This window comes from Engystomops pustulosus, chromosome 6 (assembly GCF_040894005.1).
Source record: "Engystomops pustulosus chromosome 6, aEngPut4.maternal, whole genome shotgun sequence".
NCBI classification, from domain to species: Eukaryota; Metazoa; Chordata; class Amphibia; order Anura; family Leptodactylidae; genus Engystomops; species Engystomops pustulosus.
The window spans coordinates 63,386,737-63,407,485 of record NC_092416.1 but is presented as its reverse complement, the minus strand read 5'-3'; the positions used below and the strand labels follow the sequence as shown (position 1 = coordinate 63,407,485).

General features: G+C 39.1%; 1 protein-coding gene across 2 annotated transcripts in view; it reads right to left on the bottom strand.

Moving 5' to 3' along the window:
• Positions 1 to 20,749, bottom strand: part of MMEL1 (membrane metalloendopeptidase like 1) — a 157,588-nt gene that overhangs the window by 20,802 nt on the left and 116,037 nt on the right. For both annotated transcript variants that reach the window (XM_072156329.1, XM_072156328.1), the window contains exons 6-13: positions 20,313 to 20,408; positions 18,959 to 19,077; positions 12,557 to 12,622; positions 7,589 to 7,723; positions 7,416 to 7,505; positions 6,173 to 6,309; positions 3,121 to 3,214; positions 1,188 to 1,316 (exon numbers count right to left, since the gene is read on the bottom strand). In XM_072156329.1, coding sequence (XP_072012430.1) covers positions 1,188 to 1,316; positions 3,121 to 3,214; positions 6,173 to 6,309; positions 7,416 to 7,505; positions 7,589 to 7,723; positions 12,557 to 12,622; positions 18,959 to 19,077; positions 20,313 to 20,408 — 866 coding nt within the window. The remainder of the gene's footprint in view (positions 1 to 1,187; positions 1,317 to 3,120; positions 3,215 to 6,172; positions 6,310 to 7,415; positions 7,506 to 7,588; positions 7,724 to 12,556; positions 12,623 to 18,958; positions 19,078 to 20,312; positions 20,409 to 20,749) is intronic.

The following is a 20,749-nucleotide window of genomic DNA, read 5'->3' as shown; positions in this document are numbered from 1 at the left end:
GCGGCGGGGCTATCATACGCTGGAGCATGAGCGCCAGCGTATGATAAATATCCCCATATATGTCCACGTAAGTGGTGGTGTTGCCTATAATTTAGCGACTGAATTTTTAAAACTTTTTCCGGAGAGGATGAAAAAAACCCCAAAGTTTATAATACGAATGCAGCAATGTCATATATTGGGGATTAAATGAACTGAATAGAACAAAGGGGATTTGATGATTTATTTTTTTAATATTTAATTTTACTTGTTTTACTTTTAAAAAAACTTTTTTATATTGTCCCAGGAGGGTACTTGAAGGTGTAAAATCTTGATAACACTTTCAATAAATTGTAATATGATGGTGTTGCGATGTCTTCTGGCTGTCTGCATAAGGTTTATAAGGCAGAACCTAATATTATGTTAACTATGGTGGCTTGGAGGCCTTCATCAGGCCACCAGCTGCAATGGCAAGGCATCAGTTCCCTCTGTTCGTGGTGTGGGGGGTTCCAATGAGTACCGCAGCCTCTAAGAAGTTAAAGAGTAGGAGCTCGGCTATCAGTATATGCTGGGTTTCTGCAGTGAAAGCATGATCTCAGCTTCTGAACCCATGCAGTCACTGTGATGGTACAGTGTGTTGTGGTGTCCAAATGCAGACTTGACCACAATTTTGTGATGTTCTTTTAATCTTATAATACTCCTAACACCCAAACAAAATTCCAGAAAAACCCAATAAACTAGCCTAAGACTTTTCAATACTCCAGAGTTTTTATTAAATTCTTATTTAATAAAAGGTTCAGTAACTTAATTATATAGATTGTGTTTGAATTTCCAATTGTTTTAAGGATATCTGTCTGAGATAAAAACACTGGGATAGATGTATCATACATTGTGTGCCTTTTTTTAGATTATAAAACATGAAAAATGTAAATTCCTGACACACTACGTGGAATTTGAGTATTTTTTGTCCTTTGCACTAAGCATGCCTCTTTTAAAAAAAAGTGGGCATGGTGACTAAGACTGCCAGCCAAATATCAAAGAATGCTACTCATTGCAGGGGAATGCCATTGCGAAGATGCCATTGGTTTTTAAAGAACCAAGTAAGTTAGATGCATGTTACAAAACCAAGACTTAAAGCATGCTCAACCTAATTTATAATGCGGAGTATTCTATCCATATGTGAATATCATGGTAGTGTGAATGTTACATACCATCCTCTTGCTCTCACCAGCAAATGTTTCCTTTACATACATGGCTCCAACAGCGTTCTCCATGTTGCTGTTCACATAGCTAACACACTCTCTCCATCTAGCTTCTTCTAATGTGGTCCCATAAAGAGCCTTCACAGAAAAAACAAAAAACTTCAGACTTGACTGGGATGAACATCTGCCTAAAGTTTTAGGTCTACTCAATTGTCTTGCTCTTGGTGCTTGAATTGGTTTAATGCTCCAAAAAGTGTACACTAATTCTAATAAAATTGGATATAGCCTATTTCCTCATAAGTTTATAGCAAACAGTGGCTTCTTCTGACACATTTTGCCTTAATGAAGTTAGCCTAAACTTAAAACAGCTCAAGCTAAAGCATAGACAATTGAATAAACCTGATGAAGGCATACTTTCAAGATCCTGCATTGTCACAATTAATTAAAGGGGTTGGGGAATTCATGTATTTTGGAATGTGTGTGGGGCAGGATATCATGTAATTTACCAATATACATATATTAAACAGTCTGTACTGCTTTCTAGAAGTGTAAAGTACGGTATATACTCGAGTATAAGCCGAGTTTTGAGCAAGCGGCTGACCTCATAGTATGTGCGCTGCCAGCTGGCTGATAATATACTAGAGCATGGGCTGGCTATATACTGGGGACATGGTCTGGCCAGCTATATACTGAAAGCATGGGCTGGAAAACTATATACTGGGTCAGTAAAGCTATATACTGGAGGGAAGGGGCTGGTTGGTTACTGAAGGCATGGGCTGGCAGACTATATACTGGGGCATTCAGGCTATATACTGTAGGGAAGGGGTTGGCTGTATACTTGGGCAGGGGGCTGCTAGCAATATGTACTAGGAGGCTGGCTGGCTATATACTGGTGGGGGCTGTGGCCTGTACATTTCCCACCCTAGGCTTATACTCAAATTAATAGGTTTTCACAGTTTTTTTGTGGTAACATACTTGAGTGTATATGGTAATTATCTTTTACCTCATAAGCTGCCATATATGTCTGTAAAATGTCAGAAGATGGCAGTAAGGTCATGTGATCCTAACTGTCCATTACCAATTGACCTTAGGTCTGTATTCATGAACACTGTTGTAAGGTTCTGAAAGGTAGATTAGTCATGGACAGGATCACATGACTCTTCATCTTTGTCCATTTTATGGAGAGGGATGTCTGGCTGGTGAGGTAAAATACATTTTTGAACCAGGAGACTTTCCTTTACATTTCAAGAAAGTAATGTGCCATATTTAATAGATGTATGTTGGTTACCCAATATCCTGCCCCTCGCACATAACAGAAAACTTGATGTAAACTGGCCAATCCCTCAAGACTCAATGGCATCTGCCTGGACCAGATGTAAAACATACATCCTTAAAGGAGTATTCTCGTCTGGGCATTAACATCCAGTTTAGATAATCTGCCATATAAAAACATTTCTTCAATTGGATGTTATTAAAAAAATTTTCCTGTGTGAAGATAATTTCTCATAAATGTAGTCATATAGTCCCTGAGAAACAAGACTGTGTCCTTGGTTACTGCCACCTCTGCTCCAGTGATTGCACAAGGAAACAAAAAGTTTTTGTATATGAAATGTCTGGGAGTTATTGCATGTCCCACAGCCATCCTGTGGTAATGAACGCTGAATCCAGGTGGTCAGGCAGGACTCATTAGCGCATGTCTGGCCAGCATTGCCAGAGTGCGGGGTGGTCGTATCCAAGGAAGCTATCTCAGTTCTAAGGGACAACATGGCTACATTTATGAGAAATTATCTTCACACAGAAACATTTTTTTTACTAACATCCAATTGAAGAAATCTTTACATATGGCAAATGAATTAAATTAAATGTGAATGCCCAGATGGGAATACCCATTTAAAGATATCATGATAAAGTTACCAGTAGAACCTAAAACATATGGACTAACCTTTCTGTAGTTGGCCCTTGCATCTTTATAGCGTCTGCTCAGGCTGCTAACTCGGTCAATTGCCAATCGCCAAACTAGATAATTCTGCAGAGTGCTGGAGGAAATAAGAAATTATTGTAATAGTGAATTTATTAACATTGCAAACTGAGTACTTTATAATGACCTCTTCTTCTACATAAAACAGTGGAAGTTTGCGTCATACCACAATTCTTCATCTTTGGTTACCCAAGACTCACAGTTTGTCGTGAATAAACTCTTTATTGTCTTGGCACATATATGTCAAATTTAGAAAAGAATGTTGGAATAATATAGCAATACCTGTACACTAAGGCTTGGCTTAGATGTGCCCTGACTGTGATGCCATGGCCATGACTGCCATTACCCTACAATAGTAATGGTAATTTATTTATTAGATTACAATACTGTAGTCTTTGCCAGATAGCAACTAATTTATTTGGCTGCTTAATCAGCCCCTATTGGTTAATGGGAAAAATTGTTACATTTCCTTTATAATGAAGTTGCAATAAACTTGAACCCTGCAGACAAGCTGTGAGAATCTGCACAAGAATGAGTTTATAAGGACTGTAATGTTAAAGGGATTGTGCCAGGATAAGAAACTACCTCTATCTAAAGGATAGCTAGAATCCAAATGTAGCACCCATACAATCTCTGGCAGTCCTGCATGACAACTAATCAATTTTGGCAGAGGTATGAGGACCCTTATTCTTGGGATTGGTGGGTACCCATCCATTAGAGCCCCACTCAATCATAAGAGTGGAATTGGGCACCTGGAACATATGTTATAGGAGGACCATGGTGTCTTTCTATGTCAATGCCACGGAAGATGACTTCCCCTAAGAGGACAATTGTTTTAGGGGGACCCTCTACAAAAAGTAATTGTCCAAAATCAGCACAACCCAAATAATTTGTTGGGCCATAGTTTAGCTTCTTCAAGATATACTGTACATATTCCATGTTGCTTTAACAAATAAATATTAACTAAATGAGACTCCTGCTCATATTATAATGGTGTAATGTCACTTTGTTTTATGCTTTTGTTCATCCATATACAATTTATATGACCTGGAATCTGATTATTTACACTAAACTTTCTTTTTTGCAATAATTGAATTATTATTATTTTTTTATAAAAATGAAATTATTAAGACCATAACAATAACAATACTGAACATAAGCATTGAGACCCCGATAATACATTTGACTGCACACTAATGCACATGTCTCTGAGGATATGAGGACCTCCTGGTAGGGGACCATATGATACAATGTATGCAGTAATTAATCTATTTAGTACACATCATTGATAGGATGTTGGATTATAAGTGAAGACAAGTTAGCAGAAAGATAATTAGTTGCAGAAGAGAAATAAAAATGTGGTTGTCGTGGGAAGCAAAACTAATAAATTGTGGCTGGAAGCTGTAAATGAACTGTGAATTGTCCTGGGACGCCTAAGAATAGGGATATTGTACAGTAACAAGTCAAAGAGACGAATGCAAATGGTTATTATTACAATTAACAAACTATGAAAAATAAATGATGGCGGCAGTAGTGGGGGGTAGAATTTATTTTAGTTGGCAACAGGGATTAACCCTGTATTACCCAATGCAAATCCTGGATTAAGCCAGTTGAACCAAGATAATTCAGGCCGGCCATAGAAATAGAAATGAAGTAGTGATATTTAGGCATGTACAACTACACAAAGCATAGTGTAAATGGTAATGTGAATTGGGGAGTCTTCAATTTTATTTTGATCCATACAGAAATGTTTGAATTATTTTGCAAGCCATATAAACTATAAAAAAGGTCAAAAAGGTTACTTGGGTAGGATGTTTCGTTGAGAGAGCATCATGGGAGTTGTAATTTCTGGAGGGATACCGATTGGAGGCTATTGATGTCAGACACTCATATACAGTATGTATAAATCCACTGCAGAGAAACCAAAGACTGTCTATGGTTCTTTTATCTTGGTGTCATTTTCAATGACTGTACATAGGCAAACCTACTTTACAGTATATTGTGTGTATACCTATATAACTCTATTGCTCCAATACATATTAAGTTTTGCATGTAATCTTAATTACTGGAACTATCTATGGGTCTATCGAGAATAGAAGCCCAGAAAATTACTTACATACCAGTGAAGTAGATGTACTCTTATATTTTTGAGAAGTCCATGCATAGAGTTGCTTCATTTTTCCGTTTCAAAATATACCAAAAATAATATCCTTGCATTTATTATCAGGAAGGGCTCATTAAACAAAAACTATCATCAAAATTCAGCATGGTAAACCAGAGGCACTTACTCATAGATCCAGGCACTGTGAATGTGGTAATTGTCTTATATTTGTTATCCATGTCCTCTTTCCTTCTAAAATCAACTTGAAATTATGCTAATGAGTCTGAAGGGCTGTTGGGGCTATTCCCAGAGCCCCTCTGTGCTGCAGTTTCATGGGCTGTTTGAGTGTGCAAGGAGCACTAACCCCTCCCACTGTGTGCTGAAACTTCATGTGATGCAGAGAGATTACATCAGGCAGAGGGAGCAGGGAAGTGCTGGAGGAAGAACAGGGGAGGAGGGGAGACAGTCTTGGAATCTGCAGCACGGAGGGGCTCTGGGAAAACCTCTAGGAGCCCCTAAGGCTCATTAGCATAACTGTAAAAGTTCAGGTGACTATGGATAAAAAATATAAGAAGATTACCACAGTCATGGTCCCTGGATCTATGAGTAAGTGCCCCTGGTTTATCCATCCATCGATGGTAGATCTCCTTTAAGTTCTGGTCCTAACCTCTCTTTGTGAGTAGTTGAACATCCATTAATAGCATGTATTTTACTAAAGCATGCAATGAAAATGAACCATTACAAAATATTCAAAAAATATACAAATACATATATACAGTATACTCAGTTGCAGTCAACCATCAAGTTCCTCTAAGACATTACAATGGGTCCACACACAGCGTGATGAGAGCTGCTGAGTTAAATATTGTCTATTGACGACAAAACCTCAAAACTAAATATACTAAAAGTAATTACCTTGCTGAATAATTAGAGAGAATTGTTTTAAGCTGATGTAGATAAGGAACTCCATAGACCACAACTTCCTCTTCAGGATGGAGCTGAATGTTGACAGATGTCATTACGTTTTGGATGAAGCTGGTCCAATTAAAATCCTACAACAAAAAAGTTAGTTATGTAACATTATTTATACAGGGGCGAACATTTACTAAGGGGTGTGCGCCAGGTTTCTGTCAGACTTTCCGATTCTTTAAGGTGAAAACTGCTTGCACAAGTATTTAAGAAGTACCTGTGCCACATATGTGTTGCATGCGACTGTTTTGTGTGCTTCATGTGACACAAATTTCTGCACTGAAGGGGGCATTGCAGACTGTGCATCAGATTTAACATGCAAACTCCGACAGAATTGTGTTGCACGCTCTATGTTAAAGGTGCACTAAAAAAAAAGTTGGTGCACTGTGTTGGAGCAGTAAAGGGAGCGCCAGATTCATGCAGAACGTGCACCAGAAACCCTGGTGCAGCCTGCACTATACACAGGCTAACTGCATGTAGTACAGACTGCATTCCATTTTTAAGACAAGGCAGATAAAAAGTTGATGTGGGAAATTTATCATATGCCAGCATATGATGTAAACCATGCCCCTGGCGTACAGGCCTTGATAAATCTCTCCCAATAATTTTTACTTGGAACATTTACTTATAGATCTAAATACCATCACTGTGGTAATCTTCTTATATTTGTTATCCATGACCTCCTTTCTTCTAAAATCAATGTTTAAAATTATGCTAATGATCTAGAAGAGCTCTGGGGGGCATTGTCAGTGCTCCTCCTTGTTGTACCTTAACATGCTGTTTTCCTGTGCAGGGGCATGTTTCGCCCTTACCCTGCTCCCTCAGTACTTCCCCCTCCATTTGTTGGTAATCTCACATAGTGTTCCTGTACAGTGTAACAAGCTAGGAAGCCAGATGAACAAAATATTAGGTGCTCTGGTAACACCCCCAGAGTACTGCTAGCTCCTAAGCATAATTTTAAAAGTTAATTTTAGAAGGGTAACAAATATAACAAGATTGCCACAGTCATAGTTCCCTTGTTTATCATGCTTAATTTTCATAGTAGATTTACTTTATTAAAAACAGAAATTTGGGTAACAAAACTAATGGTAGATGCTATGATTTCCATTCTGATTGACACTTTAAGCTTCAAAAGCGCCTTTTATAAAAGATATATTTTAGCCATGGCTTGTCATAAATTATAATTTACATCTATTGCAAACTTCTGCTGGAACTCAGTAAGGGTCATTTTATTGTATAACAAGGTGACATCGTTCCGTTCCTCAGATGGTGCTGTTGCCTGAAAGACAAAGAAGACTGTTTTATGTCTTGCAGTGTAGGAAGAACTCTTCCCGCAATGATCGGTGGTAAAATAATCTTCACCTTTGCTATATCTGACTCTAAATCCATCACACGAGCCATTTCTTCCTGCACGTAATTGTCATCTTTCGTGAGGTTCTTGTCTTCTCGTACCATTCTGGCTATGGTGATCATAAACTGGAGGTAGGCTTCTCTAATCTGTAGACAAAAATAGGTCATATGTAGTGGGCCGGTGAGCTCAGCACAATGATGTTCTATACAAGGGGCATATTCAATTTATGTGGCCAGGTGGTCTACAGTGTCCATGTAAAATCAATGAAACTTGCGAGAAGAGCCCATATTTCCTTTACTATGTGATTGTTGCTTTGTAAAAGACATCAGCCTTGTGTAGACAAGCATGAGAAATATTCTTTACAGAAAGAAAGACTCGTCCATTGCGTGGCACCTCTTCTCAAACCATGGATACTCTTTGATATTGATGACCTGAATGTGTCCTTTAAGGCTGTAAACCAATGGAACTTGACCCACAAAAACACAGGCAATGGGCGTACTCTTTTGATAGGTATGACCAGCAGCAAACTCTTGCAGTTTTCAGTAGCTAATAAATATATAATGGTGTATGGTTTTAATCTACAAAATCTAAATAAAGATTGCATAACTATGCAAAGACTCTTCATATAGAAGAGACTCTGTGTAGAAAAGAATCTTCATGTTAGAGAAGAAAGTTCAGTCTTCTCCAAGAGCAGTGTCTGTGAAATGCACTATACATATGGCTTTTATCAGGAGACGGTTCTCCTCATTGAGTAATTTATAGCGCCAGACATCAAGCCCCACTGAGTAAAGATGTTATTATCCTCAGGATGTTGAGATTCCCACTATTTTATATCTACAAACAGACTAATCTGCAACTTTAAATGGTACCACTACATGGAATTCCACTATGAGAAATAATCTGGACCCAATAAAGATTGCTGTCCTGTGCTACAATGGACTTAAGTCTGGTTCATGTGCTGTATGCAGTGCAGTATTCTGGGGAACACAAGGATTTTAGATAAATACTTAATGTGCACAAGTTAAAGTCTTCCAGAAGTTTTCACCATACACAGCTGCAGATAGCGTTAGGTAACCATACCTTTGTGTGGTTGTTATTAGCAGCCGGACTGTGAAAGATGCTGTGATGGTTCCGGACTGCTGAAGGGTATGCAATTTATTATCATTTTTTATAGATTCACCCTGAACACATAGATTATGGAAGTTACACTGGTCCATGCAATCTTCCGTATGGAACAACACTTGCCCACAACCCTGATTGGTTGAAAGACCCCTTCCACTAGCCTTAGGGAAACAGAATCTTCACAGTATGATAGGCTGCCACCAGCTTCTCATCTGATATAAGCCCGGTTTGTAATGCATTATATTGGGTTAGAAGCCAACCTGATATATAATATGTATACAACCGAAACAAGGACATGGGGATTTGTAGATAGGGGTTAAACACAAGTTATATTTTATATTTAATTGCCTTAAAGACAAATTTGACAAGCAGTACATACAATATATATATATTATATATAATACAAGTGTAGGACTACAAGTATCAGCAATCAGTGAGTTCGTTACCTTTTGCTGATCAATGGTGAAAGATGGTCCACGCTTTATGATTCCTCCTGCCATCAATAGTAAGATGTCTCCCAGGGAAGAATAATGGACACAAGGGGACACACCCCTTCACATGCAAAGGAGAGCTTTAGCAACTCTCCTACCTTGGATCAGATCTGAGACTTTGGAGGCGTTCTAGCTTATCAAATGAAAGTCATAGGGTCATGGTTCTGGTCTCATTGGATCTGGATGAATCCCTGGATTACATTGAGACCAGACATGTCCTACTTACTATGCTCCCATTGAGTTATTTATGTCTCTGTGTCTAAGGATGCTAGATCAAATTGAGACACAGGTAAGCATTACCCTGGCTACCCGTGAAGCATAACTCCATAACTTGTCCATAACTGATGTATTAATTATACAAGCACATGGGTTTTTATGATCCTTAGTCTGAAAAGTGGTAGGATTTCATTATTTATTCAAGATAAGACTGGGGGGGGGGCGGTGAGGGATATTGATGCACTGATGAACAAGACAAAACCTGGCGTGTAACTCTTCCTTGTGCATGTATATTCCTAAATTTCACCACAGATACATTTATATTCCATGATTGTAGCTGAACTCGGAGCACTTGGTGTGTTCTTTGAACTCTTCATTCAAGGTGTTCTCCAGCCCCTCCTTTCTCCTATTACTAAATAACCAGAAGCCTACAACCACTCTTACACAGACCAGAGGGGATATAAATATAAATGCATTTTTAACAGTCCTGCAGCGTCTGACAAAACACAAAATGCTAAGGTTACACATATCTCCAGGACTGCTACTTAACACGGTTGCAGCTTTGTATGGTCAAAACTACTGATAGACAACATGTAAGCTAGGACCATATTGAGCCATCTAAGGGCTATGCTGCTAGACATAGTAAGGAACATGCATGCACCATGACCAAAAACTGTGACTGCCATGTCTGTTCCCTTTTTGAAACACTCTTTGAAACCATTAAGCTAGTTGCCTCTTGTAAGAAACTTTAGGTCATTTAAACAGTATTGTATGTACTCGGTGTGTGGTTGCACTTCATCTTACTGTACTTTTAGCTGTTTTTCAAAATATTGGTCCAAATATGTCACCTACCCTTTGTTTTTGTTTTGTTTTTTTAAATTTTTATTATTTTATTTGCAAAAAGAAAGCAAAAATATTATATACAAAACAAAAAAGAAAGTAGCATACCATATCATAACATATGGTGACATTAAACATATGACATATTGATATTGACTTATCACATGTCTTATCCCTTAGCACTTATCTAATTCTAATAATGTCCACATTCTATTATCAACATCTACCTTGAGGCCAAGATTCTCTCAAGGAAGAAGAAGAGAAAGAAAAAAGGGAAAGAAAGAAGAAAAAGAAAAGAAAAAGGGTAGTCAATCATATAATATAGATGTGAACAATCCGAATTTCTTTATATATTTCTTATATATAATAACCCCTAAATAGATCTGGTTTTGAGCTTTTCTAAAGCTATCCAGAACTGTTGCGAGAATTTACTTTTGAAATACTAGCTTCCAAAGAGGGACATACCCCTTCTTTCCAATGTTGAGCTATTTCCATTCTCACTGCACAAAAGATGTGAGACACAAAATATGTTGTTTTAATCTTTCCTCATAACAAAGACCATACCCCTTATCATTTTTGTGGCTCTAAGTTGAACCCTCTCCAGCTCATCCTTTTTATGGACCGGAGCCCAGAATTGGACAGCATATTCCTGGTGAGGCCGAACCAATGCCTTGTACAGTGGTAATATTACATTGCATGCTGGTATTCAATTTATGATCTACTAGTACCCCCAGGTCCTTCTCATCAAGGGACTCACCCAGATTTATTCCCCCAAGGACATATGTTGCCTGTCTATCTTAGTTTCCTTGGTAAAAATCTAAACCTGTTGTTAAAAGAGCTGGTTCCACTGACAGAGCTACCTCTTTCCCACAAACTTTAGAGATAACCATAAAATTGTCCCGCCAAAATGTATGTACCATCACACATGGAATGTAGAAAACATCCAACTATGCCACATCCCTTCCAGCAAAGATCACTTTTTTTACCACCATTAAATTAGTTTACTAGTTCTGGAACAATAATGCTAGCTATATTGGATTTTTTTCCTAATTCTATGGGGAATCTTTGCATGTTCAGTTTTCTGACAATATTATGTCATTTTATAGAGCTACAAATTCTCATATAAACCAAAAAGTCACACTTTGCAACGATACCAGCATCCCAACCTTCATCAAAAGGGCCTAGTCTGTTATCCATCATTAGATCATTGAGTGTAAAGTCATCATGTTTTCAACCAGCCAAGCTATTTTGATGTCTTTCAAAAAAAACAATTAGTTTCTTTAGGTTCCTTCCAGGCTGCAAGTAGATGGTGAATTGTGGCTGATTTATAGGATGGAATCGATAATCCAGCCCAGGCCCTGAATAAAACTTCCTTCGGGGAACAGCCTGGCATAAATAAAGCCTCTTCAGTTTTCAATGCTGTTGTGGGTTGTGTTCTATACCAGCCAACAATATATTGCAGGCTAACGGCTTTGTTATATAAAATTAGGTCTGGAAAATTGACACCCCATTATCCCATTGCAGAGAAAATACTTTACTAGATACTCTTGCAGTTTTCCCTTTCTATAGAAATTTGAGTTGCAATCTCTGTTTATCGTTTAATTTTTTTCCTAGGGAGGAAAGCGAAGCAACAAATTATATCTTGACTAGATTTATCCTTGCAATCCAGGTACATCTACATCTTGATTTATCATCCTTAACGCATGTAAGCAAATTTTGGGAGTTAATCAGGCTGAAATTATCCATGTGTACTCCATCTTTAGAAGATAGAATGCTGAGGCAGAATACAGGAAGTACCGTTAATAGTCAGGACTTAGTTCTCCACGAGCTTCCACTACTGCTGCTGCTCCCCTTAGGTTCCACCTAGACAGCTGATGACATCAACCTTCCTCTCTCCTCAGAGCTACTGGGCGTCTCTAATAGCACATCTAATCCTGTCTGCCTATTGTGTACAGGAACTGAGGTTACGTCCAAAAAGAAGTAATTTACTTCACCCTCTTATTATTGTTATAATGCAGCACTTGTGTTTTGGAAACTTCTCCTACACCGGACTTACTATATATTACAGTGCAGGTGTCCTTTAACAATGTATACAACAACGTTTCCTATTATCATCCACACTATTGATTTATCAAATAAAAGATGGCTTCAAAAATTCAGTTATGCTTTATGTTTAGATTTCAGAAAAAGTTCGGAAGTGGTCTGTGTTTGGTTCAGTAAAGTTACATGGGTTTAGAGCATTACAGCCATAACATCGACCTAATATTTGAACTAAGTTTACTAGTGAATGTGAAAAAATTTGATACTCACCCGACGATAATTTCCACTGTTAAAGTAATAATCTCTGGAAGGCATTCCAAGGCTAGGCTGGTCAATCTGATAGAACAAAACAAAATATTATTATTACATGTATAGTAGGATATAATAAATTTATGTGGGTCATAGCAAGAAGTCACAGTAATCAGGGGACATTTATCAGAGCTCGTACATTGGGTTTTAGGTGTACAAACCCTGAGATGATCACAATTACCGGCAAACCAGCAGTAATTGCCATTATTTCCCCCGTTAAAGGGACATAGAGGGGCATCAAGGGACGGCAACATGTGAAAGGTCGGAGACTGCAGAATATTTCTATTTCTGGTAGGACCTGTCGTAGAAATATACACAGTGCAGCCTAGCCAGCAGAGAAATCAAGAGCTCAGAGCCTTTTGATGTATTCCGGGCACCTGGAGTGGCGGGGATTTCATAGTAGGCCGGTGCTCATCTGCTGGCGTATGATAAAAGTCCACCTAAAAAGATAGATTCGGTGGCAGGTCTATCTGGGGTGTGGATTAGCCATAGCTTCTGCTCCTGATCATTTGCATATTTACATGATAAAAGTTTTCTAGTATTCCGGGGCACTAAAGGATTAGCTAAAAAATGGATTGGGCTGCTGTACAATAGATGAATCTGCCATCGAACCTGCCACCGAATCTACCCTAGGTTTCCATTAAAAGAGAATGGTGGGCATTTATCATACGCCAGCGCATGAGCACCAGACTACGATGAAATCCCTGCCCCTTTGGGGTCCGGATAACATCAAGAGGCTCTTGGCTCTTGATGTATCTGCTGGCTAGGCTGCACAGTGTATATTTCTACTCCAGGTCCTATCTGACATAGAAATATTTTGCAGCCGCTTTTAGGTGTACAAGCCCAATTACCGGCAAACCACTAGTGATTGCCATTATTTCCCCCGTTAAGAGGGCGTGGAGGGACATTAATCGAGGCACGGCCACCTGTGAAAGGTCGGAGGCTGCAGAACCCGAGGACCCGTAGCACCTCATCTGAGAAGCCAGAGCTCAGATGAGTATGTGCAGCTGCTGTGAGCTACCGGTGAAGACAGGAGGGAATGAGGGATTTAAAGAGGCTACTGGGTCATGGAGTACCCATAGGTTCTGTTCCTGGACGGGTTACTCCACATCTCAGTAGCCTTATAAGATCATTTGCATATTTATATGATAAAATATTTATAATGCTCAGAGACATCAAAGGATTAGATAAAAAGTGGATTGGGCTTCTGTACAATAGATGAACCTGCCACCAGATCTACCTTATTAGGTAGATCCGTGATGTAGGTTACCTATAACTTCAGATGTGACATTTTGCTCTATAGAAGGAATAAAGATTTACTAAGATTTAATAATAATAATAGACTTTATTTAACTCATTTGGAGACCTTGATCCTTTTTTGTTTTTATTCTTACTCTTATGCTGTATATACAAGTGTTTTCTTCCAATACCATGGTGTCAACAGTGGGTTATAATATAGGCGGTTTGAGCCTTAGCCTGGGGCCCAAACCTTCTTGGGGGTCCATGGCAACCCAAACCCCCCACCAAATTTTATACTCAGAGGGTCCTTCATCCAAAAATCCTCATACATATGTTCCTGCTCTTAATACACAGGTATACAAGAGCCATTTCAGGTCCTTTGACAGTCCTCCAAAGGTCCTGATACTGTAGATTGAAAGCAGCAAAAGAGACACATTCTCAATTCCCCAAGAAGCTTGTTCCTAGTACCATATGTAGGAATTCCAGTATGATTCCAGACTTGTAGGGGCTACAATGTTCATACAGCCCAGGGCCCATGACAGTCTTATTGTGCCGCTACATGGTGTAGTATACCTCTAAGTATTTTGGGTCACGCAGCTCATCTTTTTGTAATTCTCTAAAAAAAATGAAGTATGTTTTTGAGTCTGGGTATAAACCATTTACTCTGCATATGGCAATGTTTAGTTCAAAGTTTTAATGCTATGGAAGAGTCCCATTCCACCATAAGCTTGACTTGGAGCAGATGTATGTGCAATAACTGGGTCACAGCACATTAACTTGCATAAGATGAGTTCAGCATCATGGACCAACAATCTATAAACGTGTCAATAATACGACATCCCAATTAAGACAAGGTGCATCTAGCCATGGAAAGTATCAAGGGACAGTAAAACTCATATCTTTTATAGCCATTAAAAATCTTCAAAGGCATTTTAAGCATTTTGTGATTTCCTTGATTCTTTGTAAGAAGTAAAATAAAATAGTTTAGCAGGATTTTTATTGACCTTGGATAATAAAAAAATAGCATTTTGGAAACTGCTGAAAATATTGGATGGAGCACTTGGGACGTGGATGTACCTGGGTAAGTGAAACACCCAGGGCCGGTTCTAGACAAAGTGGGGCCCTAGGCAAAACTAAAAGTGGGGCCCCAAAATAAAACTATTTTATGACCAGTCACAGTCAGGAAGTGGCTCCTTTAGTATGGTAAAACAAACTGTAATATGGGCGAATTTTATAGGAGATAGATAGATGATAGGGAGATTTATGGGCAGCATGGAGGCTCCGTGATTAGCACTACAGCCTTGCTGCGCCGGTCAACATCTGCAAAGAATTTGTATGTTCTCTCTGTGTCTGCGTCGGTTTCCTCCGGGTCCTCCGGTTTCCTCCCACACTCCAAAAAATTACTGGTAGGTTGATTAGACTGTGAGGCCTATTGGGGAGAGGGACCAATATTTTCTGAAAGCAGACACTTGCCCGATTTTCAAAATTGCATCAAAGAGTTTATAGACATAGGTGCCTGCATGCAATTTTGATTCAAACTGAAACATTTTATAAAAAATACTTAAAATTTGACTTTGATGGCAAAAAATGTGCTCCAAACAGAAAATGTTTACCTTCACATCTCCTAAATGTAATACATGGACATGTGTAGAGTTCACAAATGTGCCCTATTGATATGTTCACATAATATCACTAAAACTGTAATAACTAGATATCTGCTTTTTAGCTAGACATTTTTAGACAGTCACAACCTGCAAAATATAGCAATAAAACAGAATAAAAAGTAAAGGCGCCATAAAACCTATAGAATTTTGAAAGCAGACAACCAGGCGATGCATTTGGCAATTAACATTCAAAATTTCCTCTAAAATATGTACAAATCCAGATACTTATATAAAGAAAATATACTTTCCTAAAAGAGTAAGATGTGAGGAGAGCATACAGACCCCACACCAATATACTGTATTCACCAAAATATGCAGCAAAGGGAACTGCAGAAAATTCACACAGATGTATCATTGTCTGTTCCTTACACAATGGTAACCCAAATAAATAACTATATATCCATAAACCTCTTCAATGAGATAATAAAAGTCACTTTTAGATGTGCGCCATTGAATTAGCTGCACAATAACAGAACCCTCAGCGCTTCATAAGAATGAGAGTGAGAACGTCATAACATAGGTATAAATAATGGAGGATGGTGGGAAATAAAAACTTTATTCCAGAACATGTGTGTGTTTTTGGTGTTACATATAACTTTATGGACATGTTCTGGTCGCGGTGTAGTCACATTAGGCGAAGAGGGTCGAATGTTCATCGTATCAGTCAATTTTCCCACCACTAAAAGACTATCTTATAGATTTCTATCTGGGGTTCAAACCCCTAATCATTGTAAAGGTGACTTTCAAATTATAGAGTCTTTGCATTCCAGCTTGGAATGGAGTAAACCAGGAAAGACACATTGTCCTTTCTGCTCTAGACAAGACAAGACTGTTACTTTATTGTGGGACTGACAGATTTATAGAAAACCATAAGGCACTTTACATAAGGCGTGTAAGTAGGAAAGCAGCAACTATAATTGGGTGTTCTCACCCAGGAAATGTAATACTATTGGATGTAAGCACACAAAGGAATGTAGAACCATTGGCTGTCTTCACATAAACATAATCACATCACATAATGTCCAGATGTGCACCTGGATACCTTCCTCTAGGTCAGTTATGGCGAACCATTTGGGGACTGAGTGCCAAAACTACAAGCAAAAGCCGCATATTTGACACAAAGTGCCAAATGCCAATTTAAAGTAACTAAAGTAACTCACAGGTTTCAAATGTACTGGCGTCCTGAGGACATTAATACAGTAGAAAGAAGAAGAAATTCAGATTATTATTGTAGTTTCCCTCTAAGGTCCCTCAACAGGATCAATCACAGCTCCAGAGAAGGGTCTACAATGATAATACAGCTCTGTGAGCACCTCCTTGCTCCTCCTGCACTTCTAGTCACTTTAAAATAGTGCTGAACGTGGCACGTACTGGGCTGCCTGTGACTGCAGGAGAAGGAACTGAGTCCTAAATAGTGACCTGGGTAATGGCCTGGGTGCCCACAGAGAGGTCTCCGAGTGCCACCTGTGGCACCCGTGCCATAGGTTCGCCACCACTGCTCTAGGTAGTGCTAGCGAGCACTAAGTCTTTGTGTGCTGAGGGGCACACCCAAACTTTAGTTTTTATTACACAAAGTTATGTGAAATGAATGCTGAGTCTTTAAAATGTCTAACAATATGTAAAATGGCGTCTGAGTCCAGTGTAATATCTTTAACAACTATCACAAAATAAAAGGGAATAAGAGAGAAAGGGCCCCATTTATCACTTTTGTGCGCCTAAGTGTAGTAGTTGTGCCTAAATTCTGGCGCACTGTTTTCCAGAATTTTCACAAGCTACAACCATCTGTGATAAGTTAATTTCCTGCCTCTTATTAATTACTTTACTTTAACACAGTTTAGGCGCAATTTTGGCGCAGTTTAGGCGCAATGTTAAATTCAGGCACTTACATGTGATCCTGCTACAAGCTCCTCTCTGCTTCTCCCACAGCCCAGAATGAAGATAACACTCACAGCAGCACCCAGGTGTGTGACACCCAGCACCCAGTGATCTCCTCAGCAGTGGCTTCTCCTGGAGGGGATCCCCCAGTGCTGGTCTCCTGCTGCACCCCTGTAATTCTGCACAGTATCCCTCTCAGACACACTGTGCAGAATTACACGGGGGACACTTGTCTGTGATATCTGCAACATTCTGCAAAGTTCTGAGCTCTTACTTTGAGCTCAGGAGTCTGCAGAATGTTTTGTAAATAGAAGGTGATGAACTGTAAATAGAGTCTGCAGCTCCTGTCTGCAGAGTATCTCATGTCTGTATTATATGTTCTAGTGTTTGCAGAGTATCTCATGTCTGTATTATATGTTCTAGTGTCTGCAGTGTCTGGCTGAGCTCTGTTGCTAGAAATGAGCTGTTCTGCAAAGGGGCTCAGTGCTTACTTCTCAGTTAACGCCACCTTCGGGTTGGAGTGTTTTTGCGCCCGTTTTTGCGCCTAAATGAAAAGTCGCAAGTGATGAATATCATTAGGCGCTGGATTGCTAGGATAAATGAGGGAAAGCTGCTTATTTTTGCTGCGCAGCTAGTTTGCCGTTTAGTCGCAAAAATGGCGCAAAAACGGTGCGCCTGAATGAAAAGGCGCAAAAACAACAGAAAAAAACGAAAACGATTGATACATGTGGCCCAAAGTGTGTTCTTAGATAGTTCTGCATAGAGAAGGGTTAAAAACATGAATATTAGTTGATATTATCCCTTCTCAAAATGTAGTAACATATAAAGTGAATATTTCCATTATCTGTGAGGTGCAGCAGCTCCTGTGTCCAGCAAATGCTCCCTGCAGCCTGATGGCTAAGAATCTGGATTGGGGGGGGGGTTAATTTCAGGGGGTTGTATCTCTGTCTCTGTGACACATAGAACCTCACTTCTTTTTTCTTCCTATGAAAAAAAGTCTAAGTTTTAGGAAAACGGAGATAATCTCTGTTAAACTGCCGTTGGGAGTGATTTTTATATATAAAAATGGCACCTGATATTCTCACTTTAAACCTGAATATCTTTGGATCCATAGCACCTAGAAACAAAATTCAAGATTCATTTGAAAGAAGAGATTCTCCCCTTTCAGGGGGCCCTGGGCAATTGCCTCCTTTGCCTACCCATAGCGCCGGCCCTGGAAACACCTCAACTTGGATATAAAAAAATCTGCAGTATCAAGATTCAAAACAAATGGAAAAAAATATATAGGTACTTTCAGTGAAGTACCATCATGACTAAGGACGTTTAGAGATCTGAAACAGGTTTTGGAACAAAGTAAGGCCCCGTTCAGAGGACCGTGTATGGCAGCTGTATAGAACATCAGCTAGCATACGGCCACCATAGGAGTGCTGCAGCAGTCCCGATTGTAGATTATGTCCCTGTGGCAGAAGCCTATCTTGGATTTTATAGTGCAATATAAATAAAGACAACTATATTTTTTACTATAATTATTATTATTTTTTTGCAGTAAGAAAGACTAATGCAACATTAAAACTTATCTCCATACATAAATGATGTGTTTGCTTGATTCTCGGTCATCATTCCATACAAATAGGTCAACAAGGACTCTCTTGTTAAATCTGTTGTTCAAAAGGGACAATTTTTCTTCCAAACTCCAACTGGACTCTATAAAATCATAAATATATGTAAATTATTAATAAAACTGAAGAACAAAGGACAAAAACATCTGAAACATTAAAAAAGCAACAATAGATAAATTCTGCAAACAAGCAGTAGAAAACAGGATCGGTGCACTGGGCATACCTGGGCAAGTGTCAGGACCCAGAGCTTCTGGAGGGGGGGGCACATTATCAAATGAATCCATAGGGGGTTAGGGGGTGAGGGGGGCTTTATATAAAATAACCATGACAGGACTGTTTGGAATGATAAACTAGGGAATATTTTAGGGAATAGGAGACTTTTTTAGTCTCTGAATTTTTAATGCCGCCACAAATGTTCACTGCAAAGGGGCCCACTGAATCCTGCAGCAGACCCTGGAAGAAAGTACTACTTAAATAGAGTTGTAATGTTATTGTGTCTGTGCCAGTTTTTGTAATTTTGAAATAAAAAATAGTCTTTTATGCTTGCACTTGTATTTATTACTTGTAATCGTTACATTTGTGTCCCGGGTGCACTTTGGGTGACACTTTGCACTTAAGGGGGCGTGGTAGTTCTTAGGTGTAGTTTGAGATAAAGTTATGTTTAGGCTTCAACAGAATTGTGGCACATGACCGCACGTGCTGTTATTGGATTATCTGGTGCAAACGGCACATTAGTGAGGCAAAGTGCACTAAGGTAGTTTGCTCCAGTTTTTATATATTTGGGCCATACTATGTAAAAAACAAGAATCAGCCGCAAAATAAGGTAGTAAAAGGGGTTTTCCCCATTAACAAAAGTTAGGCTCTATCCACTGGATAGGGTCAAACTTGCTGATCATCAGGGGGTCTCAGTGCTGAGACGCCCACAGAGCACGAAAACAAAGGCGCCGATGTGGTCTCACGTACCTCCATTAAACCCCTTGTCGCTTTCTGTCAGCGATCTCCGTCAGCTCCATAGAGATTAATGGAGCAGAACGATCATGCGCGGCTGTCTTCTCCATTAATCTTGGGACGGTCCGACGGAGCCCTTGTTTTCGTGATCTGTAGGGGTCTCAGCACTCAGCACTCGTGGATAGGGCCTAACTTTTGTTCATGAGAAAACCCCTTTCAGTTATATTTTTTATTTAACAACGTTTAAAGCCCTCTTGAAACATCTGTCTGGTACTGAAGACTTTCCCTTTAATTTGACTTCATCCTTTCATTTTTGATTAACAGCGTTTTCATGAGGCTGTTGTTTAGAAGAAACGATGTGCTAAGTGTTACCTTTGGTGAGGTTCCAATCTGTATAAGCCACTGGCCATTCTCCAACAAGAGTTAAAAGTTCTAAAAGAGGTAATGAGTCTCTCTGTTCAATCAGACCTGGACGTAAAGATAGACCAATCAGTGTGGAAACATAATACATTGACGTCATCTCAATATGCTGTTAGATATTTCAGATCAGAGATTAAGAAAAGTAATGGATGCTCACCAAAGTACAAAAGTCTATCAGTGTTGGCTGGAAAAAGATGGACAAATCCCAAAATAAACTAAAGGAGCTATCTTCTGTGTTATGCTAGAATGCTTTCTTTTGTTAATGACCAAAGATTATGTTGAACATGCTTCCACTATACTCATTGTACAAGAGGAGCAAAATGTAATTTGTGCAACACAGTTCTTATGACATATTTTGTTGAACTTGTCAGTTTGAAGTTCTAGCCAAA